At 41.1% G+C, this 23,054-nt stretch overlaps 1 protein-coding gene and 1 long non-coding RNA gene across 2 annotated transcripts in view; one reads left to right on the top strand and one right to left on the bottom strand.

Moving 5' to 3' along the window:
• Window positions 1-3,301: 3,301 nt before the first annotated feature.
• Window positions 3,302-14,646, bottom strand: LOC120323938. The gene is made up of 3 exons (XR_005564890.1): window positions 14,252-14,646; window positions 12,102-12,212; window positions 3,302-3,383 (listed from the first exon to the last, which is right to left on the bottom strand). It is a non-coding gene; the product is annotated as an uncharacterized LOC120323938 (long non-coding RNA).
• Window positions 14,647-16,289: 1,643 nt separating this feature from the next.
• ADAM17 (ADAM metallopeptidase domain 17) overlaps window positions 16,290-23,054 on the top strand; it is a 35,312-nt gene continuing 28,547 nt past the window's right edge. The window contains exon 1 of the mRNA XM_027713402.2: window positions 16,290-16,541. Coding sequence (XP_027569203.2) covers window positions 16,295-16,541 — 247 coding nt within the window. The 5' untranslated portion in view covers window positions 16,290-16,294. The remainder of the gene's footprint in view (window positions 16,542-23,054) is intronic.

Below are 23,054 nucleotides of genomic sequence, written 5' to 3'. Positions count from 1 at the left end.
GAGATTTGCTTTTTTTCTTTGAAATTTATTTAAAATTGTTTGCTCTGATTCTCTCATTAAGCATTTTTGGCCAAATAAAAAGTCCTCAAAAGCTCTGGTAGTCATAGCCAAATGGGACTCTGAATTGTATTTCCATCTTACAAAAGACGGCTGGAAAGATAACTGTGTGGGAAGTGATCCGCTGCAGGGAACAGTCATGTCCTGGCAGTGAGGATGGACCAGATGACCTAATTTCTCTTTTCCATTAGAGCTGTCTCTCATTCCCCAACTAGTCATGCAAGCACATGACTGACAAGGATAAAAAAATATGGAAAATATATCTCCCAGTGTAACAAATAAATCCTGTTATTCTTGATTCCATCACCTTGAAAGCATTGATTAATTAAATGTCACAGAGTCCTATATCATTATGTTGGTCTTTTAGATGAAACCCTTAAAACTAACTTTTCATCTGCTCTGCCTGGAATTCAGAACTGCTTCCTCAGCTGCATGAGACATCTGTTTGATGCAGCTGATGAGTGAATACAAGTGAGATATGAGAACCGCTCAAAGAAGCAGTTGCATAGTCTATGGCCTGTTTTAATAATACCTCATACAACTCATCTACAAGATTTTGGAATTGCAGCACTGTGCTGACTACTTCTACATTATCATACCTTGTATACCTATGGCATGGGCTTGCTGTGCCAAGTCACAGCATTGAGGTCTGCAGAGTTGGTTGGATTGGCCTTCAGATGGCTTTTTTGCTGCTATCTGTAAATCAGCCATGACCTGGCTGTCACAATCCAGAGACTTTTTCTTTTGCAAGTAGAATCTTCCCTGACCATTGCCAAATTTTCCTTTCCCATCACTTGGTGCTTCTTGCTGGCTGACCTCCCTCAGCCAGGTAGTCTGAGGTCTTGCAGTGTCAGATCTTATCTGGAATATGAAGCATTTAGATTATTATCATGGGATAGGTCTTTGAAATACATTTTATTAGCATAACCTCATACTGCAGAGTTTGTACATGAAATCTTATTCCCTCTTGGTGCATCCAATCTATATCATTCTCCATTAATATTATTCACATCATACCTACAAACAAAACCAAATACCAAAGGCCAAAGAATCCTGACTGTAGCATTAAGATGATAATGGATTACAAGAATGCACTTAGGAATACCTGCAGCTAGGTGGAGAGGTGAGGGTGTACAACATAAAGGACTTTAAAAAGCAGGGTATACCGACCGATAAAACACTATTGCTTTTTTGATGGAAACTACACAGAACCACACTGTTGTCTGAAAGTGGATGTTTACCCTTGAGATCCCTCACAACTCTGATCTCCAGTTACTAGATGGATGCTCATCTCGCCAACTGGGATCCAGGAGGAGCTTGCCTCTCAGTTCCATTTTGGAAGAACTGTTACAAATTTTATTTCCTTCTCTGTAAGAGAAAGTGGAGTAGAGTGCTTCTCACTGGAACTTTATGTCATACTTTCTACTACTGCAGAACCAAGGGTTTCTGCAATGCCCAATTCCTCCTGACCTCTTCTTGTGCCTTATTTTTTTAATAGTTGTGGCTTTCAGTCTTTAGGTATTTTGTGTTAGAGGATGTTGAAAGCTGTTTTGTGGCTCAGATTTATTGACTACACATTTTGTGGAGCCTTCTGAAGTCGATGTCTCTTACAGGCCTACCTGCATGTACCAAGTTGGACGAGTCCTGTATTCCATCGGCCCTGCTAATCAGCTCTTTCCTCCTCATGTGGGCCAAAGGAAGTGCTCTCTCCACCCTCCCACCTGTGGAGCCAGAGACAAGGACAAGATACAGGCATATCAATTGTTTTCCATGCCCTGCATTCCTCTGCTTAAAGTATTTTCCTGTGCAAAGCTATCACAATTTCTAAAACAGTGAGAAGAAAATCTTCAAGCTCTTAAGAAATAAAAATAAATGCATGTGTATCTCATTGGTTAATAAGAAAAATACTATGATAATGAAGAAAGTTTAACATTTAGAAATTAGGAATGTCTGGCTACTGAGGGCCCTTTGTGGAAGGAATGACCAAAAATTCAAAATCTTACATTTAACAGCATATGTTCTGTCTGTTCCTACTTGTTTTTTTCCTTGACTTGTGAAGTTTTTCCATGTTTTCCAAATGGAACAGAGATTGTTGCTGTCCAGGGAAATTGCCTCAGAGACCTATTTCATTGAGACAAAAGTAACTGGTAGATATAGTTTGATGTATTTTTCTTTGTTTTTTCTTCCTTGACACTCAGCTTTCATATTCACTTGCACCCACCCACTCCCAAAACTCTTATTTGCTATTAGGAATTTGTTTACTTGCTTTCTTAATTTGAAGATCCTTGGCTTAAAAACACTGCACATTGCTTTTAAACAATATTGCAGGATGAAATGTATTGGTCTGAGCCTTACAAAGTACAGCAACCCAAAGTTTATGCTGATTAATACTCGCTGCCAGTGGTATCTGTTTTATTAACTGGGAATTGCTGGGGTACAAAGCTCCAGTTCTCCTGGGCTGTGCCTGCTATGCTGACAACCAGTTCCTGCACTGGATATATACTCTGGAGGTTCCCACTGAGGTCACAGCTATAAGGTCAATTTAGTCCAACACAAATCCATACTGCCTTTGAAACCTTCTGTCTCACCTCTGCTTGTCCCTAGTGCCTCCCTTAGTCTGGCATCAGGCAGCCAGAATGCAAAATCCCATACAAGGATGGACACCTTTCCCTTATCCCTCCCCCATCCACATGCTGATCCCCAAACTGCATAGTTCCACAGGAAGAGAAATGCCTGGGAGGAGAGGCCAGGAGGACTCCTCCTCCGCATGGCAATGCAAATTATGATGGATGAAGTGGCTATCTAACAAAAACCCAAGTATGAGGACTTTTTAACATCTCTATTTGTCAGACTCAGGGCAGGTTTATTTGTCTGGTTTGCTCTGGATTCTGGTTTTGGTCTTACAATGTTAACTGTTGCCTGAAAGTGAGTGATACCAGATTCTAACTCATTAGAGCTGCATGATCAAGTCTCTTTAGGAGTAATACTTTCCAACAGTGAAAGCTCCCAAGGCTAAAAAGTAAATTGCACAAAAAGAAGAGTTATATCTAAAAGACAAACATTACAAAAGAACCTTGGTATCCTTAGCAGAACTGTCAATCCAAATGACACCCGAGCAGAGCACAGGGATGGTAACCAAACATGTCTTACTACAATTTTCCGGTATTCTGTATGATCCAATTTCTTTCTACCTTCACAGCTGGGCTTAAGGGTGAAAAAAAATTTTAAGCATCAAAAGACAAATCTTGCATTCAGTTCTCCCATGATTTATTGTGTGGGAGGCTGTTTCTATAGTGTTCCAGAATGAAATGTCCTGGTACCGATGCCTGTAATCAAGGAAACAGGAGAATATGGGATTGATGCAAGAAACAAATGATCTGGTAAGTATCCATAGAAAATTAGTTCACCAAAGAAGTTTAACTGATTAAAATGAAACAATCTAGAGCAAGACTCCTATTAAGTTCAGTTGGGAAATCAAGAGGATTTGGAATTATCTCTTTTACAACCTAAAAATGTGCCACATTCATGAGAAGTAAAAGGTGGGAAAATAGTTTCAATTGTGCTGGTGTTTGTATATGAAATATATATTTTATTTATAAGCATTATATTGTATATTTTTACATGTATTCATGTGTATATATGTTTTTATTTATGAGATGTTACCATGTCTGCTTGCAGAAGACTGACTCATTTCATGTTGGAAATTAGTTATAATCAGATACTAACAACTTTTGGTTACCAAGGACCTAGGCTGACCCCATGCCACTAACTACACATCATTAGCTGTAACTTGCAGTCCTCTGAGCCACTCCTGCCTTTGCATAACTCAGATTTCTGGACTCAAACAGAGACAGAAAAATGTTGTTAAATTTTTGCATGAAATACATTGCTTTAATTACGGCATCTTAGGTGAAGACTATTTAGAAACCACATTTGACACAGTAATTACTGGTCATGTTGTCTGGAAAAACAGAAATAAAAGTATAAATCCTTAAAGACAGAGATAAACTATTTTCTGGGTGCTCTTGTAGACTTAGATAAGAATAGCCAATTAAATACCTACTCTTTAAGTAAATTTAGCTTTTCAAATAGTTCATTTGAATATGGTTTAGGTTATTATAGGAAATACTAGAGGTTTGCACAGTAAAACCAGCAATATAAAATACTAATAAAGTCATACAATATAAAAAACTGCTCAGGTTTACTTACTACCATGTATGCAGTATCTTTGCATTAATAGGAGCAAGAAAAGTAATATAAAGATCTTACAAAAACATCTCCTAATACTTAAATTGTTTTTCTACATTGCATAAATTGCACACAGACATTTATAAAGTACAGCTGCTGGTTTATGGCTTCATACTTTACTGATTATGATTTTTTTATAGCTTATCATCACACCTTCATTGCTCTTCTCATTAGACAGTGTTGTCAGCCACTAACAAGGCAAATATTTTAATAAAAGCAGCTTAGTTTCAATAATTCTTTTGAGTCATAAAATCATTAAGGCTGGAAGGACCTATGGAAATCACCTGGTTCAGCTCTCTTCCCAGACCAGGTTCCAGCTTCAAAGTGTCTTTCAAACACACATAATGCTAAATTGTCCTTAATACTCTACGTAGCATTAAAAATATTAATGTAGTCAGTTGTTCTCACTAATCCACTAACAAATATGTTAGTGTTATCCTGTGTTAAAAACTCAGCCACTATACTTATTTCATCTTACATAAACAGCAGTGTTGCTGTTTTTTTCTCTCAAGACCTTAATTTCTCTTATTTTTATACTGTCTTATTTTTATTTTACACCCCTTACTGCAAAAGCCATTAAGTACAAATATGTTTATATGGTCAGTGGTGATGTTTTTATTCTTGGTGAACTACCATTGCATTCTGAAGGCTTGGTGAATTATGCTTTAGACTACTGCTCAGATATTCAGAAAAGTCAATAATCTGTATTCTTAGGGGAAAAAGACTTGGATTTGTATCAGCTGTGGTAAATGAGAAAACATGTCCAACAGCAACACACTAAAATTCAACTGGCTTAATTTTGTTCTAATAACTTGAGTGTTGTAAAAGGTCCTGAAAAGTGATGTTTTCTTTATTCTTAGTATAATTGCATCAAAAATAGTAGCAAAGCATCCTTGCTTACACTGGCTTCAGCAATGTTTCTATCAAAAAAAGAATGGACTTTTGACCAAAAGGATGGTTTAATTTGCAGGGCACAGTCTGCTTATCTTACTAATTCCTACTGGGAAATGACTCTTACAGCAAGGCCTCTGCAAATACAGCTGGAAGAGGCTGGGTACACCTGATCAGTCTGTACTCCTGCCAAAGGTACCCAAGCAGGGTGACCACTGGGACAAGAGTCCCGAGGTCTCATGGTGCAAACAATGCTGTCCTGAGATGGACAGTGTAAGTGGAGACCCATGGTATTCCATCACAAGTGTTACCACTTCTGTCTGACTTTTCTCAATGACCTCTCTTGGGGGAGACAATCCAGAAATCCAACAACTGTAGACCTTGATTCTGTATAACTATTTACACCTTTCACCCTTTTGGTTACCTGTATTTGTGAACACAAATAAATGAAAAACACCCAACCAACCAGACAACAAAATCAACTATGAGTGTACCTAAGAGTTCAGTGCAATTTAATTACAAATACATACAAGGACAAACCATACTCGCATCATTTCATTAGTCAAACTGGAACAGTTTTTGTGAAGCTCAAAGGGAAAAGGAGAGGAGAAGAAGGTATCAGGGGGACAAGTGCAAGAGTAAAAGCTCTGATGGCACCAGAGAGTTTGAGGTTTTTTTTCTCTGAAACTTTTTCTTGGTCACCTTATTGACCTCATCTTTCATGGCCCCTTTAATGGCCTGTTTCAGGGTCCTTCTTTGCCTTGAGCCCACAGGGTCAGCTTTTCTCAGCATCCCAGAGAAAGCAAGAATGGTTACCCACTGCTGATATCTGACAGCAGAGTAAGTTTGATTCAGCTGAATATATAAAGATATATATTTTATATATAATATAAAAAAATATATATATATAATCAGGTATACAAGTAGCATAAGATCCGAATCAAACCTTCTGTATGTGTCTTAGAGATATGAACTGTGTCCTTTGAACCACATTCTTGATGATATTTGTCACACATTTCCTCAGCAACTTCAAAAGAGTTTGAGTCCTTTGATTACAGTGCTGTTTACCTACTATCTTAACTAACAGGCACTTGCTCAGAACAGACATTCTCTCAAAACACTCCCTTTATTATCTTTTCCTTCATGTGCAAAAATACTTTAATTTACAAAGAGTCATATTAACATCCCTGGTTAAATATAAAGCAGTACTCTTTTGAGAACAAAAATATTAGAAGAGTGATAACCAAGTATGAGTTTCTGTCCTAGATTTGCAGTAAACTCTGTGCCTCTGCTTTCTGCTTTAGAGACCTTAAAAACTTCCTGCCTACCAGTTCTTCACCAATAACAGTATGCAGTCACATGTAAGAAACATGAGCTTGGTCTCACTTTTCATAAAGAAAATTACCTTGTCCCTAAGATCATCACTTAAAAATGGGTCTAGCTCTGTGCTTGTTTTCAGGTTATTTCCCAGTCCTTTTAAATTGGTGCTTTAAGTCAGCAGGTATATGATAACTATGAGTACTTGGCACTTGCATTGCATATTTAATGTATATCAATATCCATGGTCTACCACTGGAAAACTGATTCACACACAGAAAGGTGAAGAGACTTAGTCGGAGGTCTCCCCACTTCTGTAGAGGTACCTTGAGTTAGTTTCAGCTGAAGAAGTATTTTGGCCAGTGGTTTCCTTACTCTGTCCCGTGAGCCAGTGCTATGGGCTCTGCAGAACCACATGGAAACACATTTTTAAGCAGAATTTTAATAACATGTTACAATAGGTTTTCAGAGTTGACTACACTTCAGGGGTCCAAACTGTTTGGAGACTACTGACCTAGTTTGACATTTGTGATTGCAGAATCACCAAAGTGCTCCCAGGTGCCTTATGATGGCACAGCTGTGTTACCAGGGCAATCTAAGCTACAGCTCCATGAATAACACAGCTCAGTGGCCTACTTGCTGATCCACAGTGCAGGTCTCTCAAGGCTTTTTACTACCACTACACAGTATGCTTCCAACCAAACTGCTCCAGCTAAGCCAGGAGAAGGATGAGAGCCTGCACAGTTGTAGAAGGGAACCTGCAGCACTGTCCTGCAGCAGAAGTGTCCCTTGGAAATGCTCTTGCCTCTGCGTTCCTGCTGTGTGTCCTGTATCAGATCGAGCTGGTGAGCAAATCAAAAGCGGTGTAACTGGGCAGGGCTGGGCAATGGCAACTGTGTGAGTCACATTTTAAGCACACAGAACTGAAAGCCCTGCAGTGGAGAGAAATGAGGCACCATGAAAATGAGAGATCAAAGGCATATAAATACTAAGACATATAAAAATAAAGGTTTTGAAATCTCAGTTGATGGGCAGGTCACTCTTGAATCACACATAGGTCTTAAGCAGTTCAAAGGCAGCTCCTGCATCAAAGTTCTGCCATGAGGATAGCCAGTCTGGGTACCCTGAACCCCAACTGTTGGATGAAATGAGCCAGCTGGTGCTCCTGAGCCTGACATCAGTAGGCCGTCTGCAAGTCCAAGACACATGCAGGCCTATTTTGCAGTGGTGAACTGCTGTCCCAAATGCAGGCTGCTCACAGAGGTTTCCTTTTCTTTTTGGAAATAGGTGGCATGTGCAAATTCTGGTCACATGAAGATTTTGACATAGTGTTCATAGACCCAAGTCATTTGATGAACTTCCTTTTTTGCAAAGAAATTACTTAGAAATAAATTCTCTTGGTCTCACTCACACCTCAGCTATTCTATCTCAGAAAGAACTGTGAGAAGCTGGATCCAGGTTTTCTTGCTTAGAGTGTGAAACATTTGCTAGCCTGGAGCAGTAATGCTTCACACTTATGTTGCTCAGACACCACTGAGTTGGCAGGGTCAAAAATAAGTATGGAGAATGAAACCTCTGAATAGGTTGAGAGCTTGTTACATTGAGGGCTGCACCAGCTCAGCAAAAAGCTGCCTGCATTCTGCCAGGTCTGAGGTGAATGTGTTCATTCAGCCAGTGGTGCAATTTAGAGGTAACTCTGTCCTGTCCTTCTGCTCCAAAGCCACTAGGTCACTACAGGAGATCATCTTGTCCTTTTCTTTTCACTCTGTTGAGGCTTTATGATGGTGCCCAGAGGAGCATTCAGACAGACATGCAACTTCTCATTGTACAGGAGGAGAATCTCTGCACCGTCCCTTCAAAGCAGGGGTTTTTTTAAGAGCATCTGATTCTGCAGGAGGCTCTGGGTGCCTGTTCTCACCATGGAACTCAAGGAAAATGCATGGTCTTACTTGCTTGGCTGAGGCATTTGTCTCTTTTCAAGCAACTCTTGGTGATGCCACATTCCCAAGTGCAGTATACTACAGCTCTAATTAGGAACAGCAAGCAAACTCTAATGCTACATTCCATGTATTCCATGAATTGCTCTCTATTTGAGATCTTGCCAAAAAAACCCCTAGAAGGCATCCATTCCAGCACAGCCTCTTTTTAGCCCACTCTTTTTCAGTTTCTTTGTAATGCAGATGTTACAGCGTTCAATACATTAATTTTTCATGGCATGTTTAAGCCTCCACTTACGCTTAAATCCCATATTGCCAACGTAGCCAGTGAGGGAAAAAAAATCCCGGGAGTTCTACCTTGCAACTCTCACACATGAGAATAAACCTCATTTGTGAAGCCACTGAATACTGATTTCAGAGTTTACCCAAAAGAATTTCATTTGTCTCTTATTGTCTCTGTACAGTTCTAAGTCTAAGCAGGGACTGTTCATATGTGTATATAGACATAGACACATATACATACACACAGATATAGGAGCAAAGAAGTCAGCACAAGGTAGATTGCCAGCAGAACTTTCCAAATCCAAATGTGTGCAAATTTAATCAGTTAAAATTCCTACTAATTAATTTTATTTTTTTTTTAGTACAGGAGATATCCAGTTGTCCAGCTGCCAGGTTTTGCTTGGGCTGCTGGAGTATGCTGGCAATCTGTGTCTCACACACCAAAATAGTACAGCTGGAGACTGTCCCACATTTCATTATTTTCCACAAGCTCCACATTAGCTGCCTTTACATTAACAATACTCCTGGAGTAATATCTGGTCCTAATGTCTGACCAAAAATATTGCCTAGATGAAGTATATTTTATCTTACTGAATACTTGGATTCTCTTTTATTATTATAGTTCGCATCAGAGAAGCTTTTTCTCAGGAGAGAAAAGAGAACAAATAAAAATATCAGATGCCCTCTGAAAAGCAGGAATTGGTACCAGAGATGTTAACTTTAAGCAGTGTCTGTGACAGCTGTAGTGTGGGTAAGAGAAATCACTAGGACATATATTAAATCATTGGAATCAGGAGCCACGGGACATGTTAACATTGATGCTAACAGAACGCTCTCAATTACCAAAAGTGATTTAGGATGAGATTTAAAACTGCATCTTGCTTCCATTTAAATCAATGTCAAAGCTCTTTTTGTCTGAACAGGGCTGGGATGCCTGTGAGAGTAGGAATCACCTTGCCAGAGTGCATGCAGAGATGTCTGTAAAGGTGAGAAAGGCATGTGTGAAACTACCCAGGAAATCATAAAGATGAGTGGTTTGTATTCATCATCCTGTCATGGAGCATTGAAAACTCTGCAAAGTTCCTGAATGGTTTTTCCATTGACATCTGGTGAATCTTAAATATGTACGTCCAGTTTTAAGACAGTAGTAAGCTTTAAATATGGAGAGGTGTTTTCTGTTTCCCTGTTAGGACAAAAGTGCACCAGTCAGATGGCAGAAGTATCTTCATTATTTATACATGTGCCACCTTTCCTAAGAACTGGAAAGGGAGAGATGGAAGACTGGCAGCACCATCTCCTGGTAGACATAAGAAACAGGGACCACTTTGTGTCAGAAAGTAGGGCCAAGTAATTTCTTTGTGGATTTTAAAAAGACTGTGGCAGGAAGTAACTTCACAAGAGTATATTCCCTCCCTAGGAAGATTAACTTTGTTATGCTTCAGGGAATAAAAGCATAATGTATTATTATAATTATGGAGAACACAGGCTCACAATTATGAAGAACAAATTCAGGTTGCTTCTGCCTTTAAAAAACTCCCTCATGTTGATCTCTCTGCTTTCCTTTATATTGCAGTAATAGCAGATTTCAAAACTAGCACAGCAGGTAAATCAGTCAGAAGACCACAGGAGACCAGAAAAGTTCCTCACAGTCAGAAAATACTGGAATATGTAGATTTCAATAGGTGTAGCCAAATTTCTGTCTTGCTAAGTATATAGGGGAAATGTTGGGAAAAGACTATTAACACTATAAACTGCTGGATCGCTAATGTGGAATGCTATTATACATATTTAGAAAGTGACAATAGGCCAAACAATGCTAAGTAAGGGTGAGGCCTTTGAAGTAATGAAATGCTGTATGGGAAAAAAATTATCTATGGAGATAAAAGAGACGAGACTAAGTCAGATGACTTGGTGAAGACAGCCATGGAAGAGAACAGAGGAGAAAAAAGAGGTCAGGAAGAGAGGAATTAACAGGAACTTCAGAACTGGTATGCCACAGGAGTCCAGATCTCATTTATCAGAACAGTCTCAACTAGCAAGATGGAGAAGACTTAACCTCATTAATCAGATTGATCAGTCTTCTGCCTTTTAACTCTTGCAGACCTGTCTTGCTGTTAGGTCTCGTGATCCATGGCATGGAACAGGCACAAAGCCCTCCTTGTGTTACACAAGCAGAGATATGTTTTGCTTTTGGGGGTTTTTTTTCTGTGTTTTGGAGGTTATTTTACTTTGAGAAACTTCCAAGTGCTTTTAAGGATTTTTTTTTTGCAGATGATCATGAGTGGGAAGAGACTTATGAACTCATTCATTCCATCCTCCTCCCAAAGGAAGAACAATTCTTATAAGTCACCACACTTCCCAGGGCTTCGCCCCACATAGATTCAAAAGCCACACGTAATTCCCATGGGAAAATATGCAGCTTTATGCAGCCTACCTCTCCCACATGGGTGGGGAGGGGCTCTGCTTATCTCTTTAGCTCAGAACCAAGATCAGGACTTTTTCCTCGGGGTATCATTTACTATTCAAACATTCACAAAACAAAGGTAATCCTCCATCTTCCTCCGGGGCCACAGAATTCACCTTCCTTTCCAAGCGAACTGCTAAACCCCATATTTTAGGAATCACTCTAGTCAGTGGATTAACCTCTTTTATCAAACACTTGCTCTTAAACCCTTCTTCTGGACAGGGTTAGCTGCCCAGTTATCTGTCACTGCACATCTCTGGCTTTTGTTATTAACACAGGGAAACGCATTTTACTGGCTATGTATATTATACTGTTTGGGTTTTTTTTTAATTCAATGTGCTGTAGTTGTGCTATTCCTCACCAAAACACACTACATGCTACTTCCCGTTAATTTCTAATTATATCCCATGTATGTATCATATGCTTGTTTAGTCCCTAATTACCTTAATAAAATGGCTCAAGTTCCTTCCTGAGGGTAGGAAAGAATGCATTTCTATCAATACTGAGTATCAACGCACTCCAAAAGTGCTCTTGTACTGGACACAAGATGATATATTTGAATAAATAAATTAAAATAAAATGAAAAAAAATAAATCACACCCAGAAATGCAATCAAACTAACCTGCTGATACAAAATAAATTATTGTTATTAGTGTCGAGTAAACAATATTGCTAAATCAATTACACTTCTCGTAATTACTATATACTGTTATGTTATTATTAAACAGCAATAGTCTAAACACTTTATCTAACAACTCCATTGTGATGGGCTCTGTCAAAACACAAATCACAGTCTATAACCCTAAAAATATTTACCGGTAATCAAGTGAGATAAAAAGTAAATGGAAGAAACAAACCTAGTCAGTGAGAAAATTCAAGTGATAACAGAAAAATAAACCTTCTACCTGGCTTTCTGTTTCTTGTTTCACAAGTTACAAAACAGTGAGAGAGAGGAAAGTCCATCCATCAATAAAAAAATGGATCTGTACTGGGACCTCTGCAGTCCAATATATGACCTGAAAATAGGGATAAATAGTACTCAGATAAAACAAACCCATTCCAAAAAGTTCCACCTAAAGTTGATTCTAAGACTTGCAGAAAGATCCTGCAATATTAAATCGCTTCTGATAAAATGGCAAATGAAAATTAATGTTTATAAATGCCAAGTATAACCTTCACCAAACGCAATGATGAGCGTTTATTTACTTGTTACTAATTTGGAAAGACATTTTGGAAAGCTGGTGAAGCATCACTTACCTGAAACCTCAATTCTGTACTTAGCAGAGGTCAAAAAATAGGAAAGTCACTCAAATCAAGAAATGGGTAGAGAAAAATTATATATTATATACTTCAGAATGGGTATATTATATCTAAAAAATACCAACCAAGACCAGAAAGAGGTAAGAAGATTAAGCACAAGCATGGAATAATCCCACACAAAGGAATAAGACACAAAAACTCCCCATGAAATCTCCAATTCAGAGCATTATGATAGATCCCATGAATTACATCGAAGTCATAAAATGCATAAAGCTCATTAATAAATCATTTTCAAGAGGATCTGATACTATTTCAATATTCTTAGTGTACCAGGTGCCAGGAGCTGAAACCCATCAACTGAACCGGCTACAAAAATAGTGCTGGGAGATGTTAAGGCCATGGTGGAAAACCCAAGACAACTTCCCGAGTCTGTGTTCTGCTGCTGGAACACTTCATCACTGGACTTCTCCCTGATCTGTTTCAAAATGAGTTGATGACTTGCAAAGAGGTTCATGAGTTAAGAATACACAAAATGAACAGTGACAGATTCTCAACAGATTCTGTTCATCCAGGAATCTCAAGGATGCAGTAACTGAAATGCTAATTGTGGTATAAATTCTTGCTTAAAACTTTCTTGGCATCTAAGAAGTGGATTGTATAAAATGTTTCATTATTCCTTAGAATTGTTTCTAGGGGAAAGATGGGAACTACAGACCATTAAAACTGATGCCTATTCTGCACAGACTGGTACAAATATATATATTAGTGCACACAGGGACAGATATGATTTACCAGGGAAAGGTCAACAGGGTTTTGTTGACATTGTTCTTCCAAAGAGAAGTCTTGCCTTATACACTCAGTATGAAGTTTTCTGAATGTGTCAGCAAGCACTTGGATAAGAGGGATTGCACAGATACAGTTTCCTGAGATTTCTGAATCACTTTCAAGACTTTCTTGCCAAAGGCTCTTAAGGAGACTAAGCAACCATGGGATAAGAGAGAAGATCCCAGCATGGATTAAAATGCAATTAAAAGACTAAGTAAATGGTCAGTTTTCACATTAAGAGGCCACTAATTCACCTTCACATCTCTGTGCTTATTCATAAACAATTTGAATAAGGGAAGGAGTGACAAGACAAAGATTGCTGATGGTATCGTGTTATTCATGGAGGGAAAGAAAAGGTGTGGCTGAGAACTGCAGAAAGACCTTTCACTATTTGGGGCTCAATCACCCACACTCATTGGAGACACCTTATTGGCTCTGGCACAGGACTTGATGGAGACCCACAAGGCTCCTCTGAAGCCTCAGCCAGACCCTCTGTGTCATCTGGGATAGTGCTGGACACCCACATGGGGGCAACTGAACACAGGCCTCAGTGCCTGGCAGGAAAACGACTGACGATGGTGAAGACAGACACATGTAAAATTATGCACATGGGGAAAAGACAGTCCTACATCACACGTGGAATAACGGTGTCTGAACTGACCACCAAACTGCAGGAGTGAGAGCTGGGAAGTTTAACGTTATTTGTAGAACAACGGCAGCTTAGCGGAGATCAACACCACATTGAATACTAAAAACATTTAGTGACAATGTTGAGAACAAGGCAGGGAATATTGTTATGCCATTTTATAAACCCACTGTGCTTCTGTCAGGAACACTATATGCAGTTCCAGTCCCACCACACTACAAACAGGAATAGCAGAAATGGTAAAGTTCATAGAATAACAACAAACACTTCCTTGGAAAGAACAAGATTTCACTTGGACTTGTCAGTTTGGAAGAGAAGCCTTACCAGACTGAAAGGGGATCTTGTGGAGCCCACAGAGTGGTGACTGACACAGAGAAGGCAAAATTGTTTTACTTCTTACTTTCCAAAGCCAGAAGCAGGGGTGGGTCATCAGAAGGTGTCACAAATGTCAGGAAAGCAAGGAAAGTGATTGTTCATATATACAGTGACGTGCCGGAACTCCCCGCAATGGGATGTTATGGATGCTACAAGCTTACAAGTAGCAGAAGGTCAGGGAATCACAGAATGGGTAAGGTTGGAAGGGACTACAGTCGGTCATCTGGTCATACCTCCCTGCTCAGGCAGGGTCATCCTAGAGCACATGGCACAGAATTGCATCCTGATGGTTCTAGAATATCTCCAGTGAGGGACACTCCACAGCCTCTCTGGGCAATCTGTTTCTGTGTGAGGTCACTGCACAGTAAAAAAGTTCTCTCTCATGTTCAGGTGGAACTTCCTGAGCATCAAGTCAACTGGACAAATGTATGGAGGAGATATAGTGAGAGCTGCTAAGCAAGACACTACCACCTCTGATTTTGGGAGTCGCTAGATGCAAATTGTTGGAAGTTCAAAGTGGATCCACTGGAAGCTTCACCAGTGGTTTGGCCTCTTATAATCTTCCCATCTTTCGAGACAAGAACTGGGAGGCACTCTCTTGCTTTAAGCAGTATATCTGACCTTACCTTCTTATGAAAAATTGAAAAAGGAATAATTCTATTGATGCTATATAAGTATTTCAGGTTAAATAACGAGCAGCACAGCTTAAGCAGGATAGGCAATGGGGATGCTTTTTCTCCATTTTTGATGACTACATCACTTGCAATCATCTTTGCCAGAGACATCTGTAAAAAGGTAAGAGATCGAGGTAATTCTGGAGAACATTAACTGGAGCACTACAGCATAGCTGTAACTCAGGTATGTTTCCCTGTTTTTTTGTCTCAATAAGGTGTTGCTGTTTGGGAACAGTTGACTATGGATCCATCAGTTATTATTTGTACTGAAGGCCACAATCCTCAATCGTGCTGTGAAAACTACACAAAACCTTGTAAAGTCACCAGTAGAGTCACTTGCATGAGAGGAAGAGAAACTGCAAACGCAGCTGTGAGCGGCACCACTGAGTGTGCAGGACCTGAGAGCGCTAGGGTCCTGCCTGGGGAGATCCACCTCCCCTGCTCTCCCCAGGGACAGGCTGCAGAATCCAGAGCCCCTCCCTTTCCAGAGGTCTGTTCCCACTCTGGGAGGCCGGTGAGGGGGCCGTGGTGAGGATGCCCCAAGAAAGCAAGTGCCCTTGGTGGGAAGAGCATTGGCAGCAAGTCAAGGGAGGTGATCCTGCCCCTTCCAGCCATCCCTGAAGAGGCCACATCTGGACTGATGTGTCCAGTTCTGGTCTGCTCAGTACAGGAGAGACATGGAGCTGCTGGAACAGGTCCAGCGGAGGGCAATGAGGATGATTTGGGGACTGGAGCATCTCTGAGGAAAAGCTGAGAGAGCTGGGCCTGTTCAGCCTTGAGAATAGATAACTGAGAGGGAACCCCATCGATGTCTGTAAGTATCTGAATGGAGCCAGGCTCTTCTCAGTGGTGCCAAGCAATAGAACAAGAGGCAAAGGGCAGAAACTGATGCACAGAAGTTCCACCTGAACATGAGGAAGGACTTTACTATGAGTGACCTCATACTGGAACAGATTGACCAGAGAGGTTGTGGAGTCTCCCTCACTGGAAATATTCCAAGAACCATCTGGACGCAATCTTGTGCCGTGTGCTGTAAGATGACCCTGCTGGAGCAGGGAGGTTGGACCAGATGACCCACTGTGGTCCCTTCCACCCTGACCCATTCCGTGATTCTGTGAAGGCAGCACTCGGCGCCTCACGCCCTCACACCGCAGCCGGCGCTAGAGAGCACGGCCGCCGTGACTCCTCCCACACCGCACCGAGGGACCTCACCCCGGATCCTCAGGGGCTGCCCGGGGCCGCCGCTCAGCCTCCCCCTCCCGCTGCTCCCGCTCCCGCCCCGGCCGCACCTCCCTCAGCACCGCCCCCGCCGCCCAAGATGGCGGCTCCGCCCGCCCCCACAATGCCCCGCGCGCAGCCGCTGCGCTTCCGGGTGCGGGCCCAGGAGGGCGGCGGGCCCAGTGCGAGGCTGCTTCGGGCGGATGCGAACGAGCGGGCGGCCGGTGCCGGAGGGAGCCGCGCCCGGACCATGAGGCTCCGACTGTGGCTGGTGCCGGCCCTGGTGTTGTTGTGGGGGCCGGGCGGGCTGGAGGCGCTGGGGCGCCCGCCGCGCTCGCAGCGCTATGGTGAGGGCAGGGCGCGACCACGGCAACCACGGGGGAGGGAGGGAGGGAGAGAGGGAGAGACCACTGCGACAGGGCGGGGGAGTGGGGGGACACCCCCGCCTCTGAGAGGGGTCAGTGATGGGGTAACGTATGCGGTGGTGAGAGGGGAACCCCTGGCTCTTACAGGGGTTATGGTGATGGGTAATGCGAGGGGTGGGGGCAGAGGGCACACCCACCTCTAACAGGGCTCAGTGATGAGTAGTGTGTGGGGTGAGGAGAGACCTTCCCCTTTAGCTGAAGGCATCGCTGATGGGCAGCGTTTGGGGGCCACCGCTCTCTGCAGGGGGCTGGTGAGACCCCGTTATCTTCACACTCGAGTTCTTCTATAGAGTTTTCCTCACAGGAGTCTGCGTTCTGTTACGGCGGGATAATCACAGAACGGGTCGAGTTGGAAGGGACCACAGTGGGTCTCCTGATCCATCCTCCCTGCTCAAGCAGGGTCGTCATGGAGCACCTGGGACAGGATTGTGTCCAGATGGTTCTTGGAATATCTCCAATGAGGGAAACTCCACAGCCTCTCTGGGCAAAATCATGTAAATGGCTTTCCTTCATAGCTCTGTTTGGAGAGTCGCTGCCAGAGCCCAAAGCCATTGGAGCTGAATGTGACCTCTGGAAAAGCTTGACATGGGGGAGAACCTGCTGCCTTATTTAACTTCCACAAACAGTTTTGTGTCTAAGCTTTCGCTTTGCAATGAAGAAGTTGCAAACTTTTGTTCGATAAACAAAAGCTTATAATTGAAATGGCCGATGAGCTCTTGCGAGAGGCAGTGGTCATGTCTGACCCAGTCAGGTGTCCTGTCTCCAGCTGGGGAGGCCTGTGGTGACTGCTCCAAGTCTTCTTTTTTGGCTTAGATCTCTCAGCAGATTTCCCTATGGGCGTCCAGGCTGCACCTCTGTCCCCCTCTCCCACACCTGAGGTGAATTTGTGGTTCTGGGCAGACCTGAGCAGTTGGTGACTGCAGGAACCTGGGGAGGATGAGGTTCAGTGGTGGATGCTCCAGGAAGTGTAACAGAAACAAAACAAACACAGTGTGTCCTTTCAGCATCAGGCAAGTCAGGGAGGCCCCGGGACAGAGGTTGTATCTTGGACTGTCAGATTTTTATGCCTTCTAAAGGACCTGTCTGTTATGAATTTGTGTAACCTTTATCTGGCAGCTTTTGTGTTCTTGGCCTACCTACCACCATACCTGCACTATTCAGTTTTATGAAATACTGCATGGAAGAAGACCTCTTTTCTTCTGTTTCTAGGCTTTGATAATTTCTTCTGTCAGAAATGGTCAATATGGAAGAATTATTAATTTTCTTCACACCATCAGTGACTTACAAACCTATGTAATTTGTCTCTTTTGTACTATCCTTTTTTTTTAAATCAGAAAATATTAGACTATATTATAGTTCTTAGTATGGGGAAAAAATAATGACTTTATTCCTTACTTTTGTCTATATACTTCATATCTCATGAAGTATATTTTTATTTATTTGAGATGGATGACCAGAGCTGCAAGGAAGTATTTGTGATACGAAGGTAGCATGGATTTATAGCGAAGAATGCTTACGATTTTGTTTTCTTTCTGATGTTTCATAGTCACTCCAAGCTCTCTTTTCTTTTTAGTTTTTTTTTTTTTTGGAGTGGTAATAACTACACTGAAGTAATTTACTGTGTAGATTTATTTTCCTCGTGTGTTATTTCAGACATTGAATTTCATCAAATGCTTTGTTCTGTTGTTCAGTAAACTAAATATGCAGAAGCATTTTGTGAGGGAGCTTGAAAAGTCCTAGTGTGCTACATTAGCTGTTGTATTTACCCACACACTCCTGTTCTCTCAGAATGCTAATATATATGAGGCACTACTTTCCTAGTAGCTTCTTTAGCCACAAGTCTAGTAGCTCACACTTTGTTGTTATTATTACCTGTTTTTCAGGTAAGGACATCGAGCATATTTGTTGATTAGGCCCCTGGATGGTACCTGGAGTGGAAATTGGTCCTTTCAGGCCACCTGCAGCAACACCAGTGGCACTGTACTTGCATACCACAATTAGTAGTTGACCAGTTATATTTTTGCAGTGCTTTATAACTCTTGGGTTAATACATTCATATCCTGTTGATTTATTGGTCATTTTCTTGGCTTGTTTTAAAGCCTCTTTCCTTGAGTCTCAGAAGCAGGTCTTTAAATATATCCTGTCAAGACAAGCTTTCAGGGAGCTTTTTAGTCTCTTCTGCAGTGAATGCTAAGGTCAATTGCTGCCTTACTTTTTGGTGCTGGCCTTTAGCATCCATTCTTGGACCTGTATTTGCAGCTTACTTGTTTTACAAGCCCCTTTGGTTATTAAGCTGTGTGGTTTTCATAAAATAAATAATGTTCCAAGTATTAGCTTTATGTCTTTTACAAGGTGCTTTTCAAAATACGTTGGCCTACTTTATTGTGATTTTATGTTTGTCTTCTGCTGGAGTTCTGTTGTTGTCATCTTACACACAGCTTGGTTTTCTGAAATACCATCTTTTCCTTCTAATAATGTCAATGTTACTATTTTGAAAGCTCTGTTTAACCACAGCTTGAGTTTTAGGAACTGAAATCAGATTTCTGGTGAGTAATATCCTTAAGGACATTTCAGGAACTAACATTTTGTGATTTCTATTAAGAACTTTCTTGCTTATTTCTCTGAGTTCAGTTTTTCAAGAAGAAAAAAATATACAGTGAAAAAAAGAATTTGACAAAGAACGGAATATGCAGATAAAAAGATGCAGGTCATTTTCCGTCTTTTTTCAGCTGAAGTAATCTTAGGGTGTGGTGCTTCAGCAGTCTAAACTGATCTAAAATGGGACTGCCACAATCCTGGCCTCAGCTTTCTGATCCCCAGCTTTCTGATCCCTTCCCCATTCCTGTGAGCACATTCATGGACCTGAGCTGCCTGGAAGCTAATCCCTTTTTTTACTTGCTGGGATTTTTGTTTTTGTTTTTGTTTGTTTTTTTTTTTTGGGGGGGTTTTTTGTTTTGTTTTCGGTAAGGGGTAGAGTGTCTGCGTTCCGGTATTTTCTCTTTGTGGAGTCCGTTCCCTGGAGCAGCTCATGGTGTGACTGTCCAAGCACCTGCCCCTTTTTTTTGGGGTAGTGGTTGTGCTCCAGGTGAGGGATGAAGGCAGGATGGTGTCCACCTCAGTTTGCCTTTGGGCAAACTCTTTTTAATAACATTGACATCAGGTATTAATTTTCTGGGACTCTACTTGTCAATACGGTGACTGATATTATAGTTTTGTTCCTGAAAAATTAACGTCAACTCTTTCAAAATTTTTCTCTTTGTTGTTGTTTATCTCTGAAGATAACCTTTTATAGCTGTGAAATATTCCTGCTGTTTGTCTTGGAGCTCAGACATATCTGAATGATAACAGAGCTTAATGTGCTTGAAAAGAATAATAATGCAAAGACCCAGCTTGGGTGCTGTTCAATAGGTCACTGAATATATCTAAAGAGCTGCTTGAGTCTGTATTACAACACAGTGGAACTAGTTGTGTGCTGCCACTAAGCAGTGTGCATCCAGGATTGCCCAGAACAGGGACTGCATGTAAAATGGGTCTGACTCTATTGTTGTCTCTTTTAAATGAGAGCTCTTCATCACAAGCTTGGTAGGGAACTAAAACAAGATAGTTGTTCCTATCCTGGCAGATAATATTCTTTGAATCACCCACTGACAGTCTTTTTCTAATGTCAAATTGGTCTAATCAAATCTGAGACAGGTAACCTGAGCTTCACCAGTTTTTTTCTCCACACTGCTGAAATACCACACAAAAGTTCAAAACAAGCTGCATCAGCTGAAGAAATGGCCCATTATAAATGGTTTGGTACAAACCTACGTAATGCACATCAGAAGACTAGAATTTACAAGTTGTTGAGTGAAAAAAACCAAATGGTAGTAGTGTTGATGAGTAAACTGGGGGAGCTGAGTGATACAAAGGGCAGCATAAATTGATTTGCAGTCAGTTTGAATTCTCCTTCACACTTGGTGTGACAAAAATGCAGGAGGTCCATAAGGCCGGGAACGTAAGTGACTGCCAAAGTTTTAAAGGGTTGGAAGTTTAGCTCAGTGTCAAGAATGTACAGTGTGATAATTAGTGACAAAATCTTTATGCAAGATTAAATTTCATCCTGCTGGATTGAAGCTTCTGTTGGAGATTAAGGAATAACCTAGGTGAGGGTCAAATGATTCATTTTCCCAGCATAGTTTGTCTTTTTTTTTGTGACTGTTTCTTATCCCATTTCGATATCCTTTGAAGTAAGATGACTGTTTTAGATGGAGCTAGTTTTGCAGTTTGAGCCCACAAGCTGAAGGTTGAGAGTGTCTCACCGTGCACCGTGTGGAGGAGAATTCAAGAACGCACGATCCTGCAGCATGTGATACGTGCCTGGGATGCTCTGGGATTATTTCAAAATCATTGCAGGAATTTGTTGATGCCATGTCTTTGTCTCCATATAAACAGCAAGCGCTTGGTGTGGACATGGCCTTGTTGAATTCAAGTTATCAATGTAATTTTTGTGTCGTGGGTTAGCAGTCTTTTCAGTGGAAGTACTTAATGTCAAGGTTTTAAAGCACTTTTCTCAGGTTTGTTTTCTTTTATTCATGTGAATCAGTCAATGTTTCCATTTCCAACAAAAAAAAAGTTATTGAAGTGTAATTTCTGAGATAAGTACTCAAAGTCAACAAAAAGAAGAATGTCTACACTAGATTAAATTCTACTTAGTAAGAATTACCTTTAACTATTGCAAGATTTTTGTAATGGGAAAATAATCCAGTGCTCAGCATGAGTTTGGTTTTCAGTATTGCCAATTTGTTCTGACCTTTAAGCAGACAAAAACTAAAATTCCTGTTTGCACTTAAGGTTTGGGGTGGTTTAATTTTCCTTCCCCTCCCACTGTAGAACCTGACAACTTCCCTACTGCTGTACGTTTGTGATAGCAGCAGTGACTCATCTCAGCTTCACGCTTTTGCCACTCTGGAATTTTTGTGTGCATGTGCAGAAGCCCTGATGTTGCTGCAAGGGCTAAGCGAGGAAGTGCAGCCAGGCAGCTCCTCAGCCCAGAGTTCTCCTGGTTGCATACAAACATTGCATTAGGATTTAATTGTGCCTTTAGTAATTGGTAGAGATGTATCTTTGAGGCAGAAGTTTATATTTAACTTTGGTTATAAACAAATTGATTCCCCCCCAGCTTTTTTATAAACTGCAGGAGTCTGAGTTTGCCTGTTTCCCAGACTGATCATGGGAAGTACTCGCTGTGAAACCAAGAACCAGGTTACTTTAACAAAGAGCAGTTTATCCTGCTGTCCTGTTCTGCAAATTTTATGTGCAGCACACAAACTTGCTTGTTTTGGGATATCCTGTAACTCTCTTAATAATTCTAATGGTCTTCTTGATGTCTTTTATTCTTGCAGGTTTATGTGACAGTACTGCCCATCTTTATGTCACTTATGCCCTTTATGTCACAATATCCATCCCTGTTTTCTTGTGTTGCTCTTAATATGCATTATTTGTACCTTTTTTCCTCCTCTGTACTTGCATTTTTAACTTGTGTGTGTGCATGGACTGGGAAGTTGGAAGGGAAGGGGGCTCTGTTATGCAGGGAGGCACCTACAGCTACCACCCACTTGATGTTGATCCATAATTACTGAGCTGTTGAACAACAACATGGTATCCCTTGGTTTCCTTTTTCACTTTTTCAGATTGTTACTGAAATTGTAAAGTTCTGCCCCTCAGTACCTGTGACGTGCTTTGAATTTTAGAGGGTCATGTTTGAGTCCAAAGTCATATCCACAAGGAGAAGAAACGCAGTGAGAAGTGAAGGGGTTGGACTCACAAGTGTAGTCTAGACAGTAATTAGTCTCTACATAGAATCAGCTCCACTCAAACTTTTTTTGTGACACAGCAGGATTTTGTGATGTGGTATCTAAGCACAGTAGAGAGGCTTGCAGTTCTTTTGAGAGCCAGACAAATTATCTGTTCTCAGGGAACACTGCATCCTGTGGCTTTCTGCAGGATATACGAAAGCATATGATTTGGGGGTGTGTTGAGTTGCGTTTTTCTGAGCATCAAGTCACATGATGGTATTCTGGTGTAAGATAGAATGGCTCTTGTTTCACTTTGACCATGAGGATGTTAATTCAGTGCATTCCTTATTTTTAATAATGTCAATATTTGAGCAGGTTGTTGCATTCTTTTATTTTTTCTTCGAGAAGTGATCTGCTGTCCTTAATAGGACAGATTGAGTTATTAAATCAAGTAGATCCAATAGTATAAGTTTTGTTCTTCATTAGTCCCTATTTAAGATGTGTTCAGTGAAGGAGATAATTTGCAAGGTTGGAAGTGTGTGAGGTAACGTGTAGGAGCCATTGTAGGAGCCATTGTAGGTATTCAACTGTATTCATAACCACCAGAAATAGCAGTTTAATTATGTGTACAGCTTCTGCTAAACAGAATTTGCACCCT

This window comes from Pipra filicauda, unplaced genomic scaffold (genome assembly GCF_003945595.2).
Source record: "Pipra filicauda isolate LSUMZ 115617 unplaced genomic scaffold, ASM394559v2 scaffold383_size682061_pilon, whole genome shotgun sequence".
NCBI classification, from domain to species: Eukaryota; Metazoa; Chordata; class Aves; order Passeriformes; family Pipridae; genus Pipra; species Pipra filicauda.
Note: the sequence above shows the minus strand (reverse complement) of the source record. Positions and strands in the feature narration are given on the sequence as shown.